Source organism: Trachemys scripta, chromosome 3, assembly GCF_013100865.1.
Source record: "Trachemys scripta elegans isolate TJP31775 chromosome 3, CAS_Tse_1.0, whole genome shotgun sequence".
Lineage (NCBI taxonomy): Eukaryota > Metazoa > Chordata > Testudines > Emydidae > Trachemys > Trachemys scripta.
This window is the reverse complement of record NC_048300.1, coordinates 35,295,991-35,316,443: the sequence shown is the minus strand read 5'-3', so window position 1 is coordinate 35,316,443 and position 20,453 is coordinate 35,295,991. Positions and strand designations below refer to the sequence as shown.

The 20,453-nt window shown below is 39.7% G+C and overlaps 1 protein-coding gene across 1 annotated transcript in view; it reads left to right on the top strand.

Annotated features, from left to right (window-relative positions):
- The window catches only part of CAMKMT (calmodulin-lysine N-methyltransferase), a 360,601-nt gene that overhangs the window by 331,337 nt on the left and 8,811 nt on the right, over positions 1-20,453 (top strand). Inside the window, exons 8-10 of the mRNA XM_034764427.1 lie at positions 2,494-2,568; positions 12,844-12,907; positions 20,367-20,453. The exon at positions 20,367-20,453 is cut by the window's right edge and continues 45 nt beyond it. Of these exons, the coding sequence (XP_034620318.1) occupies positions 2,494-2,568; positions 12,844-12,907; positions 20,367-20,453 (226 nt within the window). The remainder of the gene's footprint in view (positions 1-2,493; positions 2,569-12,843; positions 12,908-20,366) is intronic.

The window sequence follows — 20,453 nt, the reverse complement described above, 5'->3', positions numbered from 1 at the left end:
GAATCATTAATAAAGATGTTCCCTTGCCCGTTAGAAGGTTAGTGCCTAAGATGAACTTGGAAACCTTGAGCCTGGAAATATCTCACTTGATCATGCCAACGGGAACTTCTCCAGCTAATTATTTGTTCAGCACCAGGGTTTCTGAGCTGCCATTTAACCATGCAAATGCCTGTTTGTGCTTGTAGTAGGTGGATGTGAAAATTTTGTAGGTGCCAACCTTTGATAATTTGTCCCTAAAATTCTTCTGACTCCTTAGGGCTAGATCAGACTTTTGCATTCTGAATGCTCAACAGGCAGTAACGTGGGAGAACCATTCTCAGGGGAAGTCATCTGTGCCTTCTTCAGCACAGTTTGTATAAGGCACAAAGCGTGAGGGTTAAAAAAAATTCCAAACCCTTATTTGCTCTGATCTGATCTCTCTTTCAGTGGCAATTAGAACTAAACATGGCCTTTAAGACTCAGCATTCATCTAACAATTTCCTGTTCTGTTTCAGGAGTCTCAAAATTAAAGTGAGAGCTAAAAAACCCACAAAACTTACCTTTACCTTATTTTTTTGCCATTCTAACCTAAGTTTCCACGGAAACAGGGTTGAAAAAGCCGCTGGTAGCCAGCAGGCAGCCAGCAGCTGAGAGTGAGAACTCTCCTTTGTCACTTTTCACTACTGGCTGTCTGCTGAGTACTCAAAGTGCCAGTTTGCAAAGCCACCTTGGTTTGTAAAATCTGCACTACGTTCAATTTGAGGGGGAAATAATAAATTAACCAACTCTTTTCCCCCCTTGGATTGGCACAATAAGTTCCAGGAGGGTAAATGGGCTATTGAGTTCTGATCTGTTCAGTTACACTGATACCCACATAGGAGGGGATGCGGGCTCTTGGCGGGAGATTGGATGTGGGAGGGGGTTGGGCTCTGGGAGGGAGTTTGGGTGTGGGAGGGGGTCGGGCTCTTGGAGGGAGTTTGGGTGTGGGCTCTGGGAGGGAGTTTGTGTGCGGGATATGGGCTCTAGGCTGGGGCAGAGGGTTGGGATACAGGATGGGGGGTCAGGGAGTCGGCACTTACCTTGGACAGCTCCCGAAAGTGACTGGCACACCCCTCTGGCAGCGGCTCCTAGGCGGGGGGACCAGAGGGTCTCCATGCGCTGATGCCTGCAGGCACCATCCCCACAGCTCCCATTGGCCACAGTTCCCAGCCAATGGGAGCTGCAGAGTCGGCGCTCAGGGCGGGGGCAGCACGTGAAGTCCCCCTCCCCAGGCACCACAGGCCCAGGGACATCCCGGCCACTTCTGGAAACAGCACGGAGCGAGGGCAGGCAGGAAGCCTGCCTTAGCCCCGCTGCACTGCCGTCAGCAGCTGGGGGCCCCTTTTAAATCGCCCAGGCCCTGGGGCAATTACCCCCTTTGCTCTCCCCCCCACCTCCATTGGCAGGCCTGTAATTGATCCTCAGTTAAATATCAAGAGGAGTGTGTGAATGGAAATGGCTTTTGACCAGAAGTAGAATAGAGCTGCTGGAAAACTGAGGGGTCTGTTTGATCAACACCCACACAAAATAGAGATAAGGATACACAAACGGACGTAATCAGAATAGACCCTTCACCCCCCCGACCCAGGTGTTTTCCCCATAAATGTTTGTCTCCTTTCTTTTATGAATAACTAGAAAATGAAAGAAAGGGGAATAGATTCTGTTTAAAAAAAGAGAGAGAGACAGAGATACAGCTTTGAATCTTTGCATAGGGTAATGCTGTTATAAATGTTTCACAAATTCCAATGCTAATTACAGATTTTAATTGGGAGCAAAGTGCCGAAATTCTTCATGACAGCCACACAATACAGCTGCCTTCATAAACAAAACAGAACTTTGAACATATGTGAATTTTTGGCTATTATTAAATGTCTTAGAATTAAATAACTTATCACCTGTGAGAGAATAGGTGTTGACAGAGTCAGTACTAGTGTGTTTTTAAGCTTGCCTAAGGCAACATAGCTGGCATTGAAGTTAAGCTTGGCATTCTTTCACCCCCTCCCTTCTCCCTCAAGCCCAGGAGAATGCTCACTTCATCAATGAGACTTGTCTGCCAGACACAACAGAGATCCTTGAATTCACTACATTTATTTTTCAATTTTGTGTTGCAGTCAGATCAACAATGCTTTGATTTAACTATATGATACACAGGTGTTAAGGGCCAAAACATATAGAGCCATTCCAGTGGCTCTGGTTCAGAATATAGTATTTTTTGGTGATCCAGTAATGAGAAGCTCTATAGACTGTCTTTATGTTTGAATAAAGATATAGTTCTTCAGCTTTAAGATTTCAGAACTAAAGAAGATGCATAATAGTCAAGCATGTTTCATTATTTTTGTATCTTTCTTTTAAAATGATGTGTGTATATTTTTAAAAACAATTTTATATACCACATAACAATAATGTTAATGCTTTAAAAAAATCCAAAGATGAAAAAATGTAAGTCTAATTTTTTTAATCTTTTTTTTCCTCTAGCATTTTACGATGGGATAATGAGACAGATGTCTCTCAACTGGAAGGACATTTTGACATTGTTATGTGTGCTGACTGGTAAGTACATAAAAATCATAAAACTCATGTTAGAAAAAATAGCTTTGCTGGAGTAATTGTACTGTGCTGCTTGCTGATGGCTAAGCAAAGTCAACAAATGAAGCACAAAGCCACCTTAACCTCAACAAATTAATATTCATCTCCATGTGACAGTTATAAGGTAGTCTTCTATCACACAGTAACTTCTACCACATTATTTCCCAAAGATTGATTTTGAGAAGCATTTCCATTTTCTGGAATTGCCTCTGTTTCATGCTTGACGTATCAGTAAATGGACGACTTAGGCAAATTGCAAATAATTATGGCTCAGTGAGGAACAGTCTGGAGAAAAGGGAGTTTATCAACACAAACAGCTCAATTAGCTTACTTCTTAGGAAAGATCTGACTATTGATATAAGGGGATGAATATTTTGCTCCCCAGAAAATCTTTGCAGAGGAAAAAGATTTTCAAAATCTTTTTACATCACATTCTGTTTCTTAAATCAATTCAACAACAGTATTGATAAGCGTACAACGAAAATGATGGTCACATTATTACACAGGTAAATATTGTTAATAATAAGAGAATGCTTAGTAAAAATTAGAGCACAATACTTAATTTGTGACTGAGTGGCTTCATGTTAAAATCTAATATAGGTTCTATTTAAATATATCAATAGATATGGCTGTGGACACAGACCAATTTTTGATATTGACGGTGCAGAATCATCCTGTCCTCTGAATGACTGCATGCCCACTTTCAAAACAGTGCATTCTTAATTATAAATAAAGAAAGCTAGAAAATGTAGTGCAAGTTTCAGTTAAAAAGTGGGAAGCCAATTTTAAAATAAATCTTTCCTTACATAATTTGTGTTTGTTTTTGATTCTTTAGATTGCTATAACAGAATAAAAATGTTTCTATTCTGAGGCATATCATTATTGTAAGAGTCCAAATTCTGAACATAATGACTTCACAGCATAATTGAATTCAGCAGTATTCTGTTTCTTACTAAGAAATAATTAAAAGGAAAAGGCGTGGAGGGATGGGAGAAACTGTTTATTGTCTTTCTAAACAATGCTCTTTTAAATAGGTTTCTCAGAAACATTTTCAGTGTGTGTGGTGGTGGGCGGGTTGCTTTTGTTTTTTTTTAAAGAAAAATTAAAAAAAATTCAGAAAAAATATCGATTTTCTTTAATAAGGGGTAAAGAGTATTTATTCATCTTTCGTCCTTTACGGCTACCTACTTCTTGGCTTGTACTGAATGCAACAGTGCTTCCTTTCTCTTAGCATTTAATTTCATAAAAGTTCTTTGTTCCCAAAAAGGACAGAGATGGGTTTCTAACTAATCGCTGATAATGTGCCTCAGAGATGCATCATCTGATTAAAATAAGGAGCTAAACAACACCATATGATTTCAGCAAGTAATTTAGTAAATGCCTTCCTCACCAAATATTAGAATGGATACTCCAGGTTTCATTGCACAGATGAAGTTAATGCTGGGCAGGATTAGATCAGATTAAGTATGAAAGTCAGATCAGAGTGCTGGCGGACATGAGCAGGAGGGCAGTAGTCTTCTCGGAGGCTTAGACAGGGCTCGCATATGGATGTTCTCCAGATTATGTGGGTGAAGCAAGGTCTTGCCAAGAGATTTAGAGTTAAATTTGTTCTTCACACAAATATCAAAACAACCTGGCTGTGCCATCTCTTGTATTCTTGATACTCACACCATGTCATCCTATTTGTACTGGGGAGAATAGCAGAGGGAGCCAGACTTAAGTCATTTTTTCATTAATATTCTTGCCTAATACTCCACCCAGCCTGTTTGGAAATAGTGTATTTTCATTAGGAAACAAAGGATCATACATGACAGATAAAATACCTAATGCATTTTCAATCTCTGGGTTTTGTACATTCATTTTGAAGCATTTAAGATACAGGTAAGTGCATAAATATTTATAGATTTTTAATAAATAGCTACATGAGGGTTCATTTAAAACACAGATTTTTATAACAAATTACCTTTATGTTTAGTGCTCCTAGTGCCAAAATGCAAATATACATCCATTCTTTAATAAGCATGAAATCACTGTAATGTTTCTCACTTTTTAAAAATCATTGATTCAATAACAGAAACCAATAATTTATCCGATATGTTGTCAGAGTCAAAATATCATCTTTTTATTTTCATGTTTTTCTCTCCCAAAGTAAAGAATCACCTCAGAATTGCTAGAGGTATTTTAGTTTTCTGAGTTTTGGGACTGCCGTTCCAGAGGAAAAGAAATCACTTTCCATAGAGTTCTTCAGGTGAAACCTAAAGTATGCAGTGATAAAAATAGATAGAATAGATTGCATTTAGACCTATCACATAGGTCACTGTCAGTCGATAAGATCTGGGATTAGAATAGAGAAATATAAAGCAAAAATCTGAGTTCAAATATTAGGTACATGGATAAAGTCTATGTCTGGTTCTCTGAATAGCTAACCAGTGGTACTGCTTGATCCCATTTACATGAAAACAAGCTCTATTCATTCCAAACCCACACTGAGGTTCAAGTAAAAATATACATGATTACAACAAGCAGCAATTTGTTTATATTCTTAAATCATTCATATATTCATATATTTACATTCAAACATTCATAAACCTTGTGTGCGGGGGTGGAAAATAAGTTATTTCCCTGAACAGACAGCCTATTAGTTCACAGCTACATTTAGTAGCCCAACTAGATTATAAAATAAATAAGAGGCAAACTGTGAAAGCTAGTTAGTTAACCATTCAGGATTTTGACAATAAAAATAGTTTCATGGTTCAGCAGTTCCTAAATAACTTGCAAAATGTCACCTTTGAGATAAAAATAAGGGGAAAAATATTGGAGAGGCCATAGCTGTGATAAAGATGCTCTTGAAAAAACATCAATATACTGGAGTATTTTACTCTTGTGTTCCTAACCTCAGGCTCTTGTGGGGGAGAAGGGGACTTCTCAGGCCCACAGGACTTTCAGTGGCACATGTCTCAGGTTGCAATAAATGCAGGCACAGGAATTGTAAAAGTGAGATTGAATAGAATAGAGGAGAGAGAAAGAGATGGGTCCACTCTGTACAGGCCACAAAGAAGACTCTTCTTAGGTTCTTGAGTGCCCCAGATTTCTGGACTTACTGAAAATACAGGATATATTATTTTCCTGATTAAGATTTTAATTAAATTTTAATTAAATGTGAAAGAGAAACCTGGGGAGGGTGAGATTGACATCAGGGTAAAGGGAAAAATCGTTGGCCTTTCAATTTTCTGTTGTAAGCAGTTATGATTGGACTATAGGCTCAGACTAAGCATATGGGTAGTCCCATCAAAGTCAGTGAGACTAGTCCTGTGTCTAGGCACATGCATAAGTATTTGCATGATCGAAGCCTAGGGGCCCAAATCCACATTCCTTTCACTGCCAAATTTCCCCCTGAAGTCACTGAGGGTTGTGATTCTCTGGGAATGCAGGACTGAGCTCCAGTTACTGATTGACTCCATGACATTGGCGTGCACTATACTGTATTTAATATACCTCTACCCCGATATAACGCTGTCCTCGGGAGCCAAAAAATCTTACCGCGTTATAGGTGAAACTGCCTTATATCGAACTTGCTTTGATCTGCCGGAGTGCGCAGCCCTGCCCCCCTTCTCCCCGCCCCCGGAGCACTGCTTTACCACTTTATATCCGAATTCGTGTTATATCGGGGTGTAATATGCGCTATATTGGGGTAGAGGTGTATAAGAATTCCTTTCTACCGGAATGCAGTAAGATCTCTGTCCTTGAGTTTAGAGGAACATGTCATTGTTTATTTTAAGATTACCTTTGTACATGCATTTCAATTGCAGTGAAATCTGATGGTGTGGAAATAAGAATTTTTATTTTTTTACCTAATAAATGTTTTTCAGAGTATGACAGCTCTACAGTTGAAGCCATGCAAAAAGATAAATGACTCTATAGATTAGGTGCTGCAAATGTTTGCAAATCATGTCTGAAGTACCATCTGTAAACTATCCCATTGTACTTAGCTTTTGCTGCATATGCAAAAGGAAAAAGAGAGTTGACCTGATAGCCTATAAAATATAAACATATGCCCACTGTTCAGAGGCACTAGTAATACTAAGACTCAAGAAGATGGGGTAAAGTATATCAGCCTTAACCTAGCTGAGAATTTCTTACTGTTTTTCTTTGTTGTAGCTTAGCATTACTTCCACACAGTTTTTGTGTAAGCATTTTTTCTTTTGTTTTAATGGTAGGTTTTCTTAAAAGAAAAACATGCAGAAAAAAAAGAATTGTTTTAAAAAAAATAAAAAGAAAAGAGGGAGCTGACACCAGTGGCCTATAATTTCACACAGATGTAATACAATAACCACACTGGCTAAGAGCCAGTAACCCTGCTCCAGCTTCTTTATTGCTTGGACCAAACACTTCTGTCCTGACCTGTAAAACGCTTGCTGTTCCTATTTTGGGCCTCTGCTATCAAAGACTTCCTATTACAGAAATCTGAGGCATTTTGTTATGTGGACAAAAATCCATTAGGAGCTTGGCTAACCACTGATGAGCTAAGCCAAATTTGAAGTGCGGTGTCCAGAAATGAAAGACAAGAGCAATAGACCAGCGTACCACTTAGCTCAGGAGTTCTCGCAACAATTTTTTTGGTGGCCCCAGAGTGCGCCACACTGACACTTTTTCCTAAAATTATTTATTTTTCCTAAAGTTAATAAAGTAATATGCACATATATACATCCAAATCATTGTAATTTATTTAGGTAAAGTTTGGGGTGTTTTTTTGCAGACTCAATAATAAAAATACTGTAATGCACAGTTATTTCTATTCTTTACCGGACCTAACAGAATAGAAACACAAATAAGGTGCTTTGCACATTCTTGTCTTTTATTTCTTTTGCTTTTTTGATAAAAGTGGTTGTCTGTACACCAATTCTGAAGTAAATTTAAAAATGCTTTGACATAATAGAAGTCCAAACAATAATGAAAACCATATCTGGGTGGCTTGGGTCTGGGGAGGGAAGGGGACAGGAGGCATGGCTGCAGGTGGCCTGGGGCTTCTCTGGGCAGGTGTGGGGGCTTGGGGCTTCGGACGGCCTGGAGCTCCTCTGACCAAGGGGGGTGGGCACTCTGGGCTTCAGCCAGCCTGGGGCTCCTCTGCGCAGGTGTGTGTTTGTGTGCGGGGGGCAGGGTGTGTGTGCTCAGGGCGGTGGGCTTGTGGCTCCAGCTACGGGAGGCGGGGGGAATCTCAGGGCTCTAGCTGCTTGGGGGGGAGGAGCGTGGGCAGGGTGGAGTCAGGCTAGCCTCCCCAAAGGAGGGCTCCACCCGCTGCCCATGCATCTGTCACTCACCTCCTCATCCCCTCACCCGCCGCTCACCTCTGGATCCTTCCTCAGTTCCCCACCCACCACTTGCCTCCTCTTACCCCCCCCCACCTGCTGCTTGCCTCCTCACTCCCCTGCCACAGAGACCCCCCTGCCCGCCATGAGAAGCCCCGCTCACTGGGTGGCTCACCGCTCACCTCCTCACTCCCCCTGCTCGCCTCGTCACCCTGCTGCTGGCTCGCCGCTCGCCTCCCGCCTCCTCACCCCACCCCTGCTCGCAGCCAGACCCCCCGCCCACCTCGTCACTCTGCTGCTGGCTCATCGCTTGCCTCCCGCCTCCTCACCCCACCCCCCGCTCGTTGCCCACCTCCTCACCCTGCTGCTGTCTTGCTGCTCGCCTCCTCACCCCCACCTCCTCACTCCACCCCTGCTCACCTCCTCACTCCCCCGCTTGCAGCCAGACCTCTTCACCCTGTTGCTGACTTGCCGCTCGCCTCCTTACTCCCCTGCCCGGGTCCCCCTCTGCCCGCCGCTTGCTTCCTCACGCATCCCCCGCCAGCCGCTCACCCCCCACTCATCTCCTCACCTTATTCCTTAAGCATTGTGTGTCCCACCTGTGTCTCCAGAGAGGCAAGAGAGGGTCCTGTGGCACCTTTAAGACTAACAGAAGTATTGGGAGCATAAGCTTTCGTGGGTAAGAACCTCACTTCTTCAGATTAACACTTCTTCATTGGTGTTAATATAGAAGTTGTGTGACTTAATCCCTATGTATGGTCCAAATCCTGTGCCAGTTCAAATCCTGTGCCAGCTCATATCCATGACACAGGTCCTCCAACTGCTCCTTCAGGCTTTGAGGTACTCAGAGTCTGCTCTAATGCTGAGGGGGGTAGAAGCATTCTCTGGGATGGTTGCATAACACTAACATGGCCTCCCAGTCTCTACCTTCTCCAGGGTCTGAGTAGGTGGCTCTCTGAGTAACAGATTGGCAGCCAGGGTACTAGGTTACAATGTCAGTGGAAGCTGAATCTTTAAACTATCCCAGGGGGTTATTTAGGTGGGGGGTAGCGAAGGGGCTGGGATGTGCAGATATTCCATCTTATCTGACTTTCCCAAGCAAAGATCCATCAGGGCTAAGTTTCCAACACTTAACCAAGCAATCAGAGAAGAGGACTGAGATACCCACTCCTGCTTCCTTTGCCCCAGTGGGTTGCGCAGTTAGGTTATTTAGTAGTTTGCATGTAAGGAATCCATTACTTACCTGTAAGCTAGGACCAGGGTCTGTGTCATTAAGAAAACTTGCAAAGATACAGTAGGGAACAGAGCTATGCAAAATGAATTTTACTTTAGGCAAACTCAGCAAAAAATCATGTTTTCACTTACTACTTTCCAAAAATAAAAACAAAATACAATAATAAAGGGAAAAAATGATGTTTTTCCCCAATGTGCTTCTCTTGTTGAAGATCTCAGCAAGTCTTATAAAGTCTTCAAGCATATGTTCAGGCTGGAAGAAAATTATTTATTTTTAAAGAAAGCTTTTTGGCGGGGGGGTTATACACCTTTTTTATCCTTGAGACAGTTGAATTCCTGATAAACTGGTGTGCCCTGCTGTCTATCCTTCTAGTGACCTACGTGAGGTGGATGTGATTAAAACTCCCAGCAGTCACTAGAGATGTTCTCAGCAGCTTCAGTGATTTTTATTTAAATGAGTGTTTGTTCAAGTATTCCAATGAAGTTAATTGAGGCTCAAGGGTAGCCATTGTAGCTACTGCAAATTATAAACAACTCATTTTTTGGCCCACCACTAGCTAGACTAATACTAGCCAACACCTGGCTACCTGAAGCTGGAATTTCAGAAGGATGGTACAAGGAAAATGTTTTTCCAGCCAAGATCTATGAGGCCCCAAATTTTTCAACAAAAGGTGCTTTATGAACTCCTTATAGCAGAAGGGGCAGTAGTTATGATGCAGAGTCTTGAGTAAGACATGTCATATTTAGGAAAAATGAGAGGATCCCGAAGGCTTGGGGGTCTGTATGTAGTTATCTGCTCATAATAAGTTCCTTTAACAAGTTCTTTCTTCGATTTGTATGTGAGATTTTATGATTAAATGTTGCGGATGTCCAGTATATATACATGTTACATATTAGCTGTAAGTCCTTTCTAAACATTCAGCTTTCAGTATAAAATCCACTTTCACATCACTCGCTATCACTTTAAAAATGCAGCAGATTCTTACATGTTCTACTCCAGTGTGCAGCCACATGAAAGAAGTTGGGGCCCAGTCACTGGAAATGTACTAGTCCTAACGCCAGACAGAATGACCACAAACGGGATAGTGTGAGAGAAAGGGAATTGTCTCCCTCATTCCATCCCAAGCAGTTGCATTGCTCATAGGTGCGATTTTGGATTCACTCACGTGAAGAAAACTCACGTGGCTACTTCTAAAGCTTTAAAAGCTTTGTTTCTCTTGATGGTGCTTTTATGGCTTCAAAATAGTCCACAAGCTTTCATGCCTCTGACAAGCAATTCTAGAGGCATCCCACAAATTCTGTAAAAATCTGGAGCTTGCCCTTCGGGCCCAACCCCAGTGTAGTCTGACTGAACCATACTTAACTCATTGAATCAGGAACAGACTCTTCAGCCTCTCAGCCAAACAGTGAATTCTTAATTTACTGCATCTCCTCTACTGAATTCTAATAAAACCTTTAAGAATGGGGCTAATGGCTGCAGGGATTGGTAATGGGAAGTGATAGTTTTGTCACTTCTCACATGCTCAGCCTCAGGCGTTGTTCTGAATTTCACTACTGCCCGCAGCTCTATTTCTGCAGAATTTAAGCTTTCATTTTTTAAAAAGGACAATATTAGAAATTGAAGGCCTAAGGTATCTAAGGTACTTTTACGGTCTCCATTACAGTAGTATCTGGGCCCCTCATAATCTTTTATGTATTTATTTTCACAACACCCCTGTAAAGTACGGAAGTTTTACAGATGTGGCACAGAGAGACAAAGGTTCAGGTTCTCAAATGCATTTAACTCCCTAAGTCTTTGTCTACACAGTAATTAAATATCTATGGCTGGCCTGGTTCAGCTGACACCAGCTCATGGGACTGTAAAATTGCTGTGTGGACATTCTGGCTCGGGCTGGATTCTGTGTAGACATTCTGGCTCTGGATCCCACAAGGCGGTGGAGGTCTAAGAGCTCGTGCTCCAGCCCAAGCCCTAAGGTCTACGTAGCAATTTTTAGCCCTGCAGTCCGAGCCTGTGAGCCCGAGTCAGCTGACCCAGGCCAGCTGCAGCTGCGCTGTGAGTCTTTTGTTCCAATGTAGACGTACACTTTGTAACTCCCAAGGTCACATAAAAAGGCTGGGGCACAGTAGCGAATTGAACCCAGGTCTCGATCCCAGGTCCCTAACCAGTGGATCGTAATTCCGCTCTATCCTTCCTCTAAGTCAGGCACCCAAATACTAATCTAACCTGATTTTCCAAATGCTTGGCACATCTAGAAATCAGGCCACTTTATGTACCCGCTTTTTGGGTACATAATAGATGTGAAAGTTATAGCCAAAGTTCCTAGTGCTGAGAGTTTTGAAGAAAACTCTTCATATGGGAACTAATTCAGGACTGTCTGCCTGTATCTTCAGACACAGAAGTAATGACTCTGAAAGCTTTGTGAACTGCCCTCTTCATCTCAATGGGGTGTTGACTCTGAAGCCTAATGATGATTTTACTGTCATCTTTATTAACTATGTTATTATTGATCATTTTAGCAGAAATATTTAGCTAATCTGGGATTGTGGGCAGAGTATAGGGTCATAGATGGTGTCTGAGTACAATGCCATCATTTTTTATTATCTTTCCTGCACCCTCTCTAATTTTTCAACTCGTCTGTTGTAGAAAAGGTTCAGAAAAGGGCAACTATGATGATTAAGGGTTTGGAATGGGTCTGAAATTAGTTAAAATTGTTGAAATTGGGAGGAAAAAAATAACATTTTCTGTGACCTGCCTGACATAGTTCTTTAGACAGGAGCTTTTCCTATCTAGGTCACCAATATGAATGCAGGCCAGGTTAGTAATGATTGTAAAGCATTACGGTCTGAGGGCCATTCATGGGCCATGGGAATTGCACGTGCAGTCTCCGTTAATCTCTAATACACCGCTATCTACAGATGCCCAGTATGAGTGATTGGCACCCTTTTTGGCTATCTCAACACATACGCTAAGGAATTAATGGGCATGCAGAATGAAGTGCCTCTCAGCTTTAGGGGTAGTCCCTCCAGAACAGTGCTGAAGCACACTGGTAGCACCTTGGGGAAGCTGTCTTTGCTGTACCCATTCTGTGGGTAAATAGAGGACTCCAGTCTTGAGATATGACAATTCTGCACTGACTGTCTCTTTGTTATGTTTGAACAGTCCCTGTCACAATGGGGTGCTGGCCTCTAGAAGCTACTGTAGCATAAATAAATAAATTAATTAAATAAACTGTCTATAAATATTTTTAAAGAAAAGGGAAAACGCCTGTAAGAGTAGGACACTAAATGCAATGTAGAGTAAACTTAAAAAACAAACCAATCCTCTACTTAGTAGTCAGACCTTTCTATACAAAAAAGCATGTGAAATGCTAACCTGGCATTACAGTATATTGATCCTGATTTCTGATATCTGAGCTATTAAAAGACTAGTGTATATGATCAGTAAATTCCTGTCATATAAAGAACTCTTTCATGCCAACATTTTGGCTTTAGCTTTAGATAACATTTGTTGCAAGCTTCAGTTATGTTTGTTTGTTTGTTTTCTATTAAAAAGTACATGAATTAGAAGACAATTTAGACCTCAGTTCCTCCTTTTCAGCATTGTGTAAACATATGTAATTAGCCTTGTACTTATCTGCATTAGTATCATTAGAACTGAAAACCCATTTTAATCTGGATTCTGTTCTCTTCTCAATGTCAGCCTGTTTCTGGACCGGTACAGAGCTAGCCTTGTTGATGCAATAAAGAGATTACTCCAACCCAGTGTAAGTATGTTTCTATTTTCTCCTGAACACTGGCTTCAGAATAATTAGTCTGTGCACAATGATTGAGGGAGTAATGGAATGGCAGGATTAATGTCATGTAATACTTTAATACTTATTATGTCCAACTTCAATTGAGTCTTCTAATCTATCAGATTCTTTCCTAATCATAAACTAGGAAACTTCTTATACTTGGCCTTCTGATAAGGAACACAGTGGGTAGTAAAATAAATGAAACCGCTTCAAAGATAGCATGAGATTATTTTTATCAAAGCGTTTCTTGAGTATTTTCCTTTGATAACAATGTCTTCATATTAAAGTAAAAGTACAATATTGAAAGTTTTTATGTTAGCTTCTGTCATTTATAATCCCTTCAAGAGTAACCTTTGCCACTGTGTATATATTTATTGTGAAAGAACATTTTTCTTTTCATTTCTGTTTATATTAAATGAATAAAACCATTAAATATATCTATAGCACACAACTTGTTTTTTTCATGAAATAAGCCATGTATTTACATATTATAAATGTTAGGGCAAATTAAAGTGAAGCACTGTATGAAATGCTACACATATTTCTACATTTATTTATGTGGGTGAGGAAATTGCTCTGTACATATAAAAGCTTAGTCTGCCAGGCTGTTATACTAAACTAGGAAGACCTAGACTCAAAAGGAGGAATTAATATGCATATACTTAAAATAAACTTTAATCTCAAGAATTAAAAGCCCCAGTTCTACAATATAAAATGTACATGGTGAATGCTTTCCATAGGCATTCAAAACAGGATCTAACTGCTTGCATTTAACATGCTAATCTTCCATAAGGGAAACTTCCCATTTTAACATGAAAACCAATGCATGTGAACAAGGCTTTTTCTAAACAGTATTTTAAAAACTCTATTCTGCTTATTTTTCATATTACAAACAATTTCCTCTATTAAAAAATAGACACATAGACACAGACCCGATAAGACATAAGAAAGTCAATAATTTTAGTCACATAAGTAATCCCATTCACTTCTAAGAGTGACTGGGGTTCTATTCTTGGCTTTGTCACAGACTTCCTTGGTGACCTAGGGCAAGTAACTTAGGACAAAATTGTTGTACTGCATGTAAACCAGTGGGGCTGTGTGTCCAGGGGCAGAGGAGGAATGTGATCACTGTGAAACCATTGGACTGTCTGCAATATGAGCACTCTCTACCTAGTGAGGCCAGATTTGTTGGTGGCATGGAAGGATGATCATTGCTTTGTCCTCTCCCTGCCCCTTCTGGGGAAGCTAGCATTGCTAGCCTTAGTGTCTGGTCCCTGCATGAGTGTACAAAGTAAGGGGCAGGAGCTCTTTTTTCCCCGCTGCCCCAGTTTTATGCACCTGCCTAGGTTCTGATCACAGTGTATCCCTTAACCTCTCTTTTTGTGTCTCAGTTTCCTATGTATAACATGGGGATAATACTACTTACCTCAAAGGGATGTTGTGAGGTTTAACTCATGATGGGTCCAGTTCAGCAAAGCATTTAAGCATGTACTTAACCCCATTCCTGTTCAGCAAAGCATTTATGCGAAATCTCAAATTCCACTGAGCCAATGGGACTTTTACACATGCTGAATAGGGAAGGACAGAAGCATGTGCTTACATGCTTGACTTAGTCATCATTCTAAACAATGTTATTTACATGTAAAGAAAAACAAAATGAACAATTAATTATTTCATCAGTTATAATAATAATTAATAATTAATAATTAATATTGTAGCCCTAAAATATGAGTCTAATGCACAAGCTACCATGGCATTTCACAGGTTTTCTTTAAGTTCAGTATTACCCTTTCTCTTAAGTCCCTTATATTAATTAGTCTGTTTCAACCAAGAAAACCACCATTTATTTATAGTTTGTGTGTGGCCAAGCTGATAAAGACTCAATTCAGAATTACATCTACCTGAAAAAATAATAGCATCCAGGTGAACCAGCAGCACATATCAGAGATACAAGAGTTTCATGTTGTATGTTAAGCCATATATCATCACATTATTCCTTCTATAACTTTTAATAAAGGACTTCAGGGAGAATAATGGACAATAAAGCTAAAATGAAAATTGAGGTAAGCACAAAATATGGGTATCCCTGTTAAACTGACTGAAGGGGGAATTCAGCATAAGCAATAAATCCTAATTTACCTTTTAGAAAAAGTCTTTCCCCTCCCTTTGTGACATCCCCTGGCATTTCCTGGTTCATTAAGCACATCCCAAGATCCCTCATTCTTTGATAATACTTATATTAGAAGATTCATGGTATCAGTCATTCTCAGAATGATGCATTTTGGGACATCTTTAATATTGTTGAGAAATACCAGCAGATTCCATGGAGTGGGAAGGAGAATGTTTTTTTAAAAAATCATGGTTTTTGCATGATAAAACATATAGACTAACATAACCCATTCTGAGTTTAGCTAACTCTCCCAAAAATCCTTTCCCATACTTGGATCCAGATGGTAGTCCCTTTTGTCTATTTGGAAATGAGAACTACAATGAAGAGCCATAGATAAGGCACAAGGGCACATAATAATTATACAATAAATTATTTCCTTGCTGTTGGAATTCAGTTATAAGAAGGACATTCTGTAGCACATTGTAACAGAGGGAAAACCAGAAACAAATATGAGGAGTTTGATCAGCAAATTGTGTTCCATACAGCAATGCTACATATTTTATAATCAACTTCTCATTGATAATAGAATGGTTTACAAATGGCTGTGTGAGACCAATTCCTTAGCAACACAGATATCAGGCACTGGAAGTCAAGGATGTAATGTAAACCGGCATTATTCGTACTTAAATACTATCTTTAAACTGCAACCAACAAGTTGTCTTTCAAATTCTGATTTAGAGGGCTGGGGTATAAGTAGGGTATACCAAAAAAAGCTAAGGATTTATGGGTGCTGCAATATTGAAAAGCCAAAGAACCTGCATTGCTGCAGAATTGTTAAGAATTCAGGAATCTTGTAGAATTTATGTTGTTTTACTTCAGAAACTAACCACAACTTACCGCATGATTTCAAGACCCCTGGTTATATCTTAAAACCACTATGAATGTAAATTAATTAACTCAGGGCATAATTCTTCTTTACACTAAGGCCACTTTGCACTACTCTGGCAGTGTAAAATGGCCATAAATTACATTTACACTTACTTCAAAGCCCTTTAGCAGTGCCAGAGCAGTGTAAAGTGGCCACAGTGTGACTGAGAATTAGGATATGTCTCTACTTAAAATGCTACAGTGGGTGTAGTCCACCTCCCCAAAAGATGATAGCTAGCTCAAGGGAAGAATTCTTCCACTGACCTTGCACTGTCTACACCAGGGGTTAGGTCGGCATAGTTGCATCTCTCAGGGGTGTGGATTTTTCACACCCAAGAGATATAGCTTTGCTGATGCTAGTTTTCAGTGTAGACAAGCTCTTTAGGCTCTCAGTTTTTATGTTGGCAAATTTCTTTTGAATTGATAGGTTTTAATTTAATGCCAATAAACAGCTTTATTTTGCCACTTTTTTTTTTGCTTGCATTGAAATATGTTTTTAATTTCACTGTCAGAACATTTATTTGCTTGTAAATTTCCTTAATAACATTGCAGTTATTTAGGCTCTGATCCAGCAATGGTCTGTTCCTGTGGAGTCCCAGTGAAGTCCATGGAACTCTATGTCAATGTGAGGTTCTGCCTGAACAGAGCAGGCAGGTTGGGACCTTAATAACTAGTGACATATAAACCAGTAATTAGTTACTGGGACAGTCATCTTGAAAATCACACTTCTGTCTTGTTTTTATCTACTTGCATTAGAGTAACACCTAAGATCATTAGAACTGAAAGAGATTAGAGAGGTGGAAATATTTTTTCAATTTTTTCAATTTTTCACTTCTTGCATTTGCTAGCACTTTGGTCCTAATTCAGGAAAACATTTAAGCAAGTGCTTAACTTTAAACGCACTTCTTGAATTGGGGCTTTTGCATCTAACCAATTTCCCTTCTTCCCCTATATGATCAGTCAATTCCCATTGTTGTTTTTGTTTAGGAATAGAAGAGAGAAAAACTTTTTTTTTTTTTTAATTAGCAGGAGGGCTCAGGTCATTTTATCTAAAGCTACTTTTTAACCCATTTTTTAAAATTGCTTAGATTTCAAGATTATAGTGTTCTTTTAGTAGACCAAAGAACAAAGTTGTTATTGGTCTAACAAAGCAATTAACCACAATACCTACCTGTTTTGAAGGGATTACTCTAGTTATAATCCTAATCAATGATTTGTTGTAGCATTTGTAAGTTAAGGACCAGATGCTCCGCTAGACTAAATTGAGATAGACACATTGAAATCAATTGAGCTATCCTGATTTACACCAGGGGAAGCTTTGGCCTGAAAAGTCAAATGTACCATGATTTAGATAAAATGTCATTGACATTTTTGAAGTTGTAATGTGTGGTACAACTTTTCAACCCAATTCAGATAGGTTTTTAATGTGGTGTTCAGTTCTAGTATGTTCATTCTAATACATTTTTTCTGATTTAATTTGAAAGGGATTAGTCGACATAGAATGTGAAAGGGAGTGTCTTCATAGAAAGCTGAGTCTAATTTAAACTGTACTGATAGCATTATTGTGTGAGTATTGCATTCTCATAAAAATTGCTGGAATGTGGGCTGAGGGAAACAGTATGTTGGGGTCTGGCTGTGGCCAGTCCTCCATACAAGAGGTTCTGCCTTCCTTTCCATGTGCCAGCTAGTGTGTTCTGCGGTCAGCAGGCTCAGACCCTGAGTGGAGGAAGTGCTTTGTAAACAGTACCCCAGTGGTGAAGGACCTCAAGAAGATAATGAGTTCCAAAGAGTGTCCCTGTCTTCTGTAACATGGAGCGTTAGCAGGGTGCGGAGATCTTCAGTTGAAGCCCCCCCCTGAAGAAAAGACTATTTAAATGTGTGACATTGAAGAGTGTCATGTGATGCTAAAACTTTAGGAAGGTTTGGCACATTTCACTCTGATTGTGCATTTCCTTTTGTTTAATGTTTTACATCATAATCTGGGCTCATATTCTAAACTAACTTTGCCGAAGCAATTCCACTGACTTTCTCTGCACCCAGTTACACCTTATTATTAGTCATGGAATAATAGAAAAAGTTTTAAAAGACCTCTTAGGTCCACTAGCCCATCTCTTTGCTGATTGAGGATTATTCCTTACAGTACATTTTCTAGTGCACTGTCAGATCTAATCTGAACTCTCTCCAGAGTTGGGGCAGTCACTCACTTGAGAGACTATTTACTGTTTTGTAGACCTCGCTGTGAGGATGTTTCCTTGATATCTGACCTAAACATTCCTTTTCTTAATTTCATCCCCTTATTCCTACTTATACCTTAACATACTATGCTAAAAAAATTCCTCCTTAGTATGTATTTAAACCCTTTAAATATTTGTAGACATCGTTCTTGTTCATCTTATTTGTCACATAGCCTAGCTAACCATTTATCAGTCCCTCCAACCGTTCCCCTCACCACCACTACACCCTCTCTTCTGAACTCTTCGAGTTTCTGGTAATGTGGTTCCCAGAACTAAATCCTAAGTATCAGGGTTGCCTAGAGTTGTAGAAAGAGAGGAAAAATAGTCAGTGGCTAGGGCACTAGCCTAGTCCATAGGAGACCTAAAGTCAAGTTCCTACTCTGCCACACACTTCACTCTGCCACACACTTCATGTGCGACTTTGGGCAGGTCACCTCGGCTCTCTGTGCTTCAGTTCCCCCCTCTGTAAAATGGGAATACCTTGTGGGGTGTTAGAGGATAAATACATTTTTATTTATTTTATATATGTGTGGTACCACATAGGTACCTTAGCTATCTATTTAGATAGAAACTTCATTTCCATGATGTGTTGTCTCTGAATATGTGTGTATGCATCCCAAAGTTACATGAGCCACATTACACTGCAAGCACATATCTAATTTGATGTCCACTATCACCATTAAGTATCTTTCAGTGTTACAGCTTTCCAGGATCCTTCCATTCTCTTTAATTGTTCTGACCACTTTTCCCCCAGACATACTAGCATACATTTCTCAAGCTGATTATCAATTTGTTATGTTCTGCTCTTTTTTCTAACTTATCTAGATCTCCATATATTATTTCTTTATCTCCTTGGTGATTACTGCACCCACCTCTCAATTTAGCATCATCTGTGAATTTCATTAACATGCTTTTTAACCTCCCATTAGTATCAATGTTAAATAAAACAGGACCTACCACTGAATCTTGTGGCACCCAAACAAATAGCTTCCTTCAATTCAATACATTGTTGCTTAATGTTAACCTTTGTTTACAGTGATTCATCCAGTTTTCATTACATGTGACAGAATTCATATTGAGCCAATTTGAATTAATTTTGCTAGCAAGATTTCAAGAGATGCTTTTGCAAGTGCCATAACCTCTGGACTAAAATTTAGTGTTGCTGTGGGGGCGGAGGAAGTGTGTCTAAAATCCATCACGTCAGAGTAAAGTCTTTTGTGTTCTCTTTATACAAAAGGATGAACAAAAATTTAGTTAATGGACCTTATTGTATTGCCCAGACATGAAAAATGGTCAGATCATCTTGAATGATTCAACATTTCTATGCATGAACATTTTTGTTGGCAGTATTGTTGTAGCCTTGTTGGTCCAGGATATTAGAGACAAGGTGAGTGAGGTAATATTTTTAATTAGACCAAGCTCTTGAGCTTACACAGAGCTCGTCTTCAGGTCTGGGAAAGGTCCTAGGGACTAGAGGTCCTTTCCCAGACCTGAAAAAGAGCTCTATGTAAGCTTGAAAGCTTGCTCCTTTCACCCACAAAAGTTGGTCCAATTAAAGATATTACCTCACCGATCTTATCTCTCTGTATGAACAGTAAGCTGTGTTTGAAATGTGATTTGTAGATATTGGGCCAAATTGTTGAGGTGCACAGGTGGTGTAAAGTACATATTTTTATATAAAGATTGAGTCTGATTCTCCTCTGACTTCTGCTGTTGTACACATTTACACTGTTGTAATTCCAAAGGGCTATTCCTAATTTACCCGGATATAAGAGAGAGGAAAATCACTCCCGGTGTTTGTATGATGCCTTGCTAAATCAAACTGATGGATTTTGCACTGTATGTATGTGATAAATGATTTTTCTGTGTTTTATTTAAATAACATAGAGTAACAGGTATTGTGTGAAAAGGACCAAACTTATTGCAAATGGCCATTTTCAGATGAAAATGTTGATTTGCGGTCTTCTATTTTGCAGCCCTTTAATCACAGAAATCATGCACATTCTGAATAGTTAGTTTTATGAATACTATATAAATACTTTTCCCAGGGAAAAAATACTTTTTCAGCAGGAATATATTAAAAGATTAGTCAGGGGTATGTTATATCTGGTTCCTTTCCAATTTTAAAAATGTGTAAATTCTCGTTTTAATGTTCTAGGGAAAAGCAATGGTATTTGCTCCACTCAGAGGGAATACTTTAAACCAGTTTTGCAATCTAGCTGAAAAAGCTGGTTTCTCTGTCCAA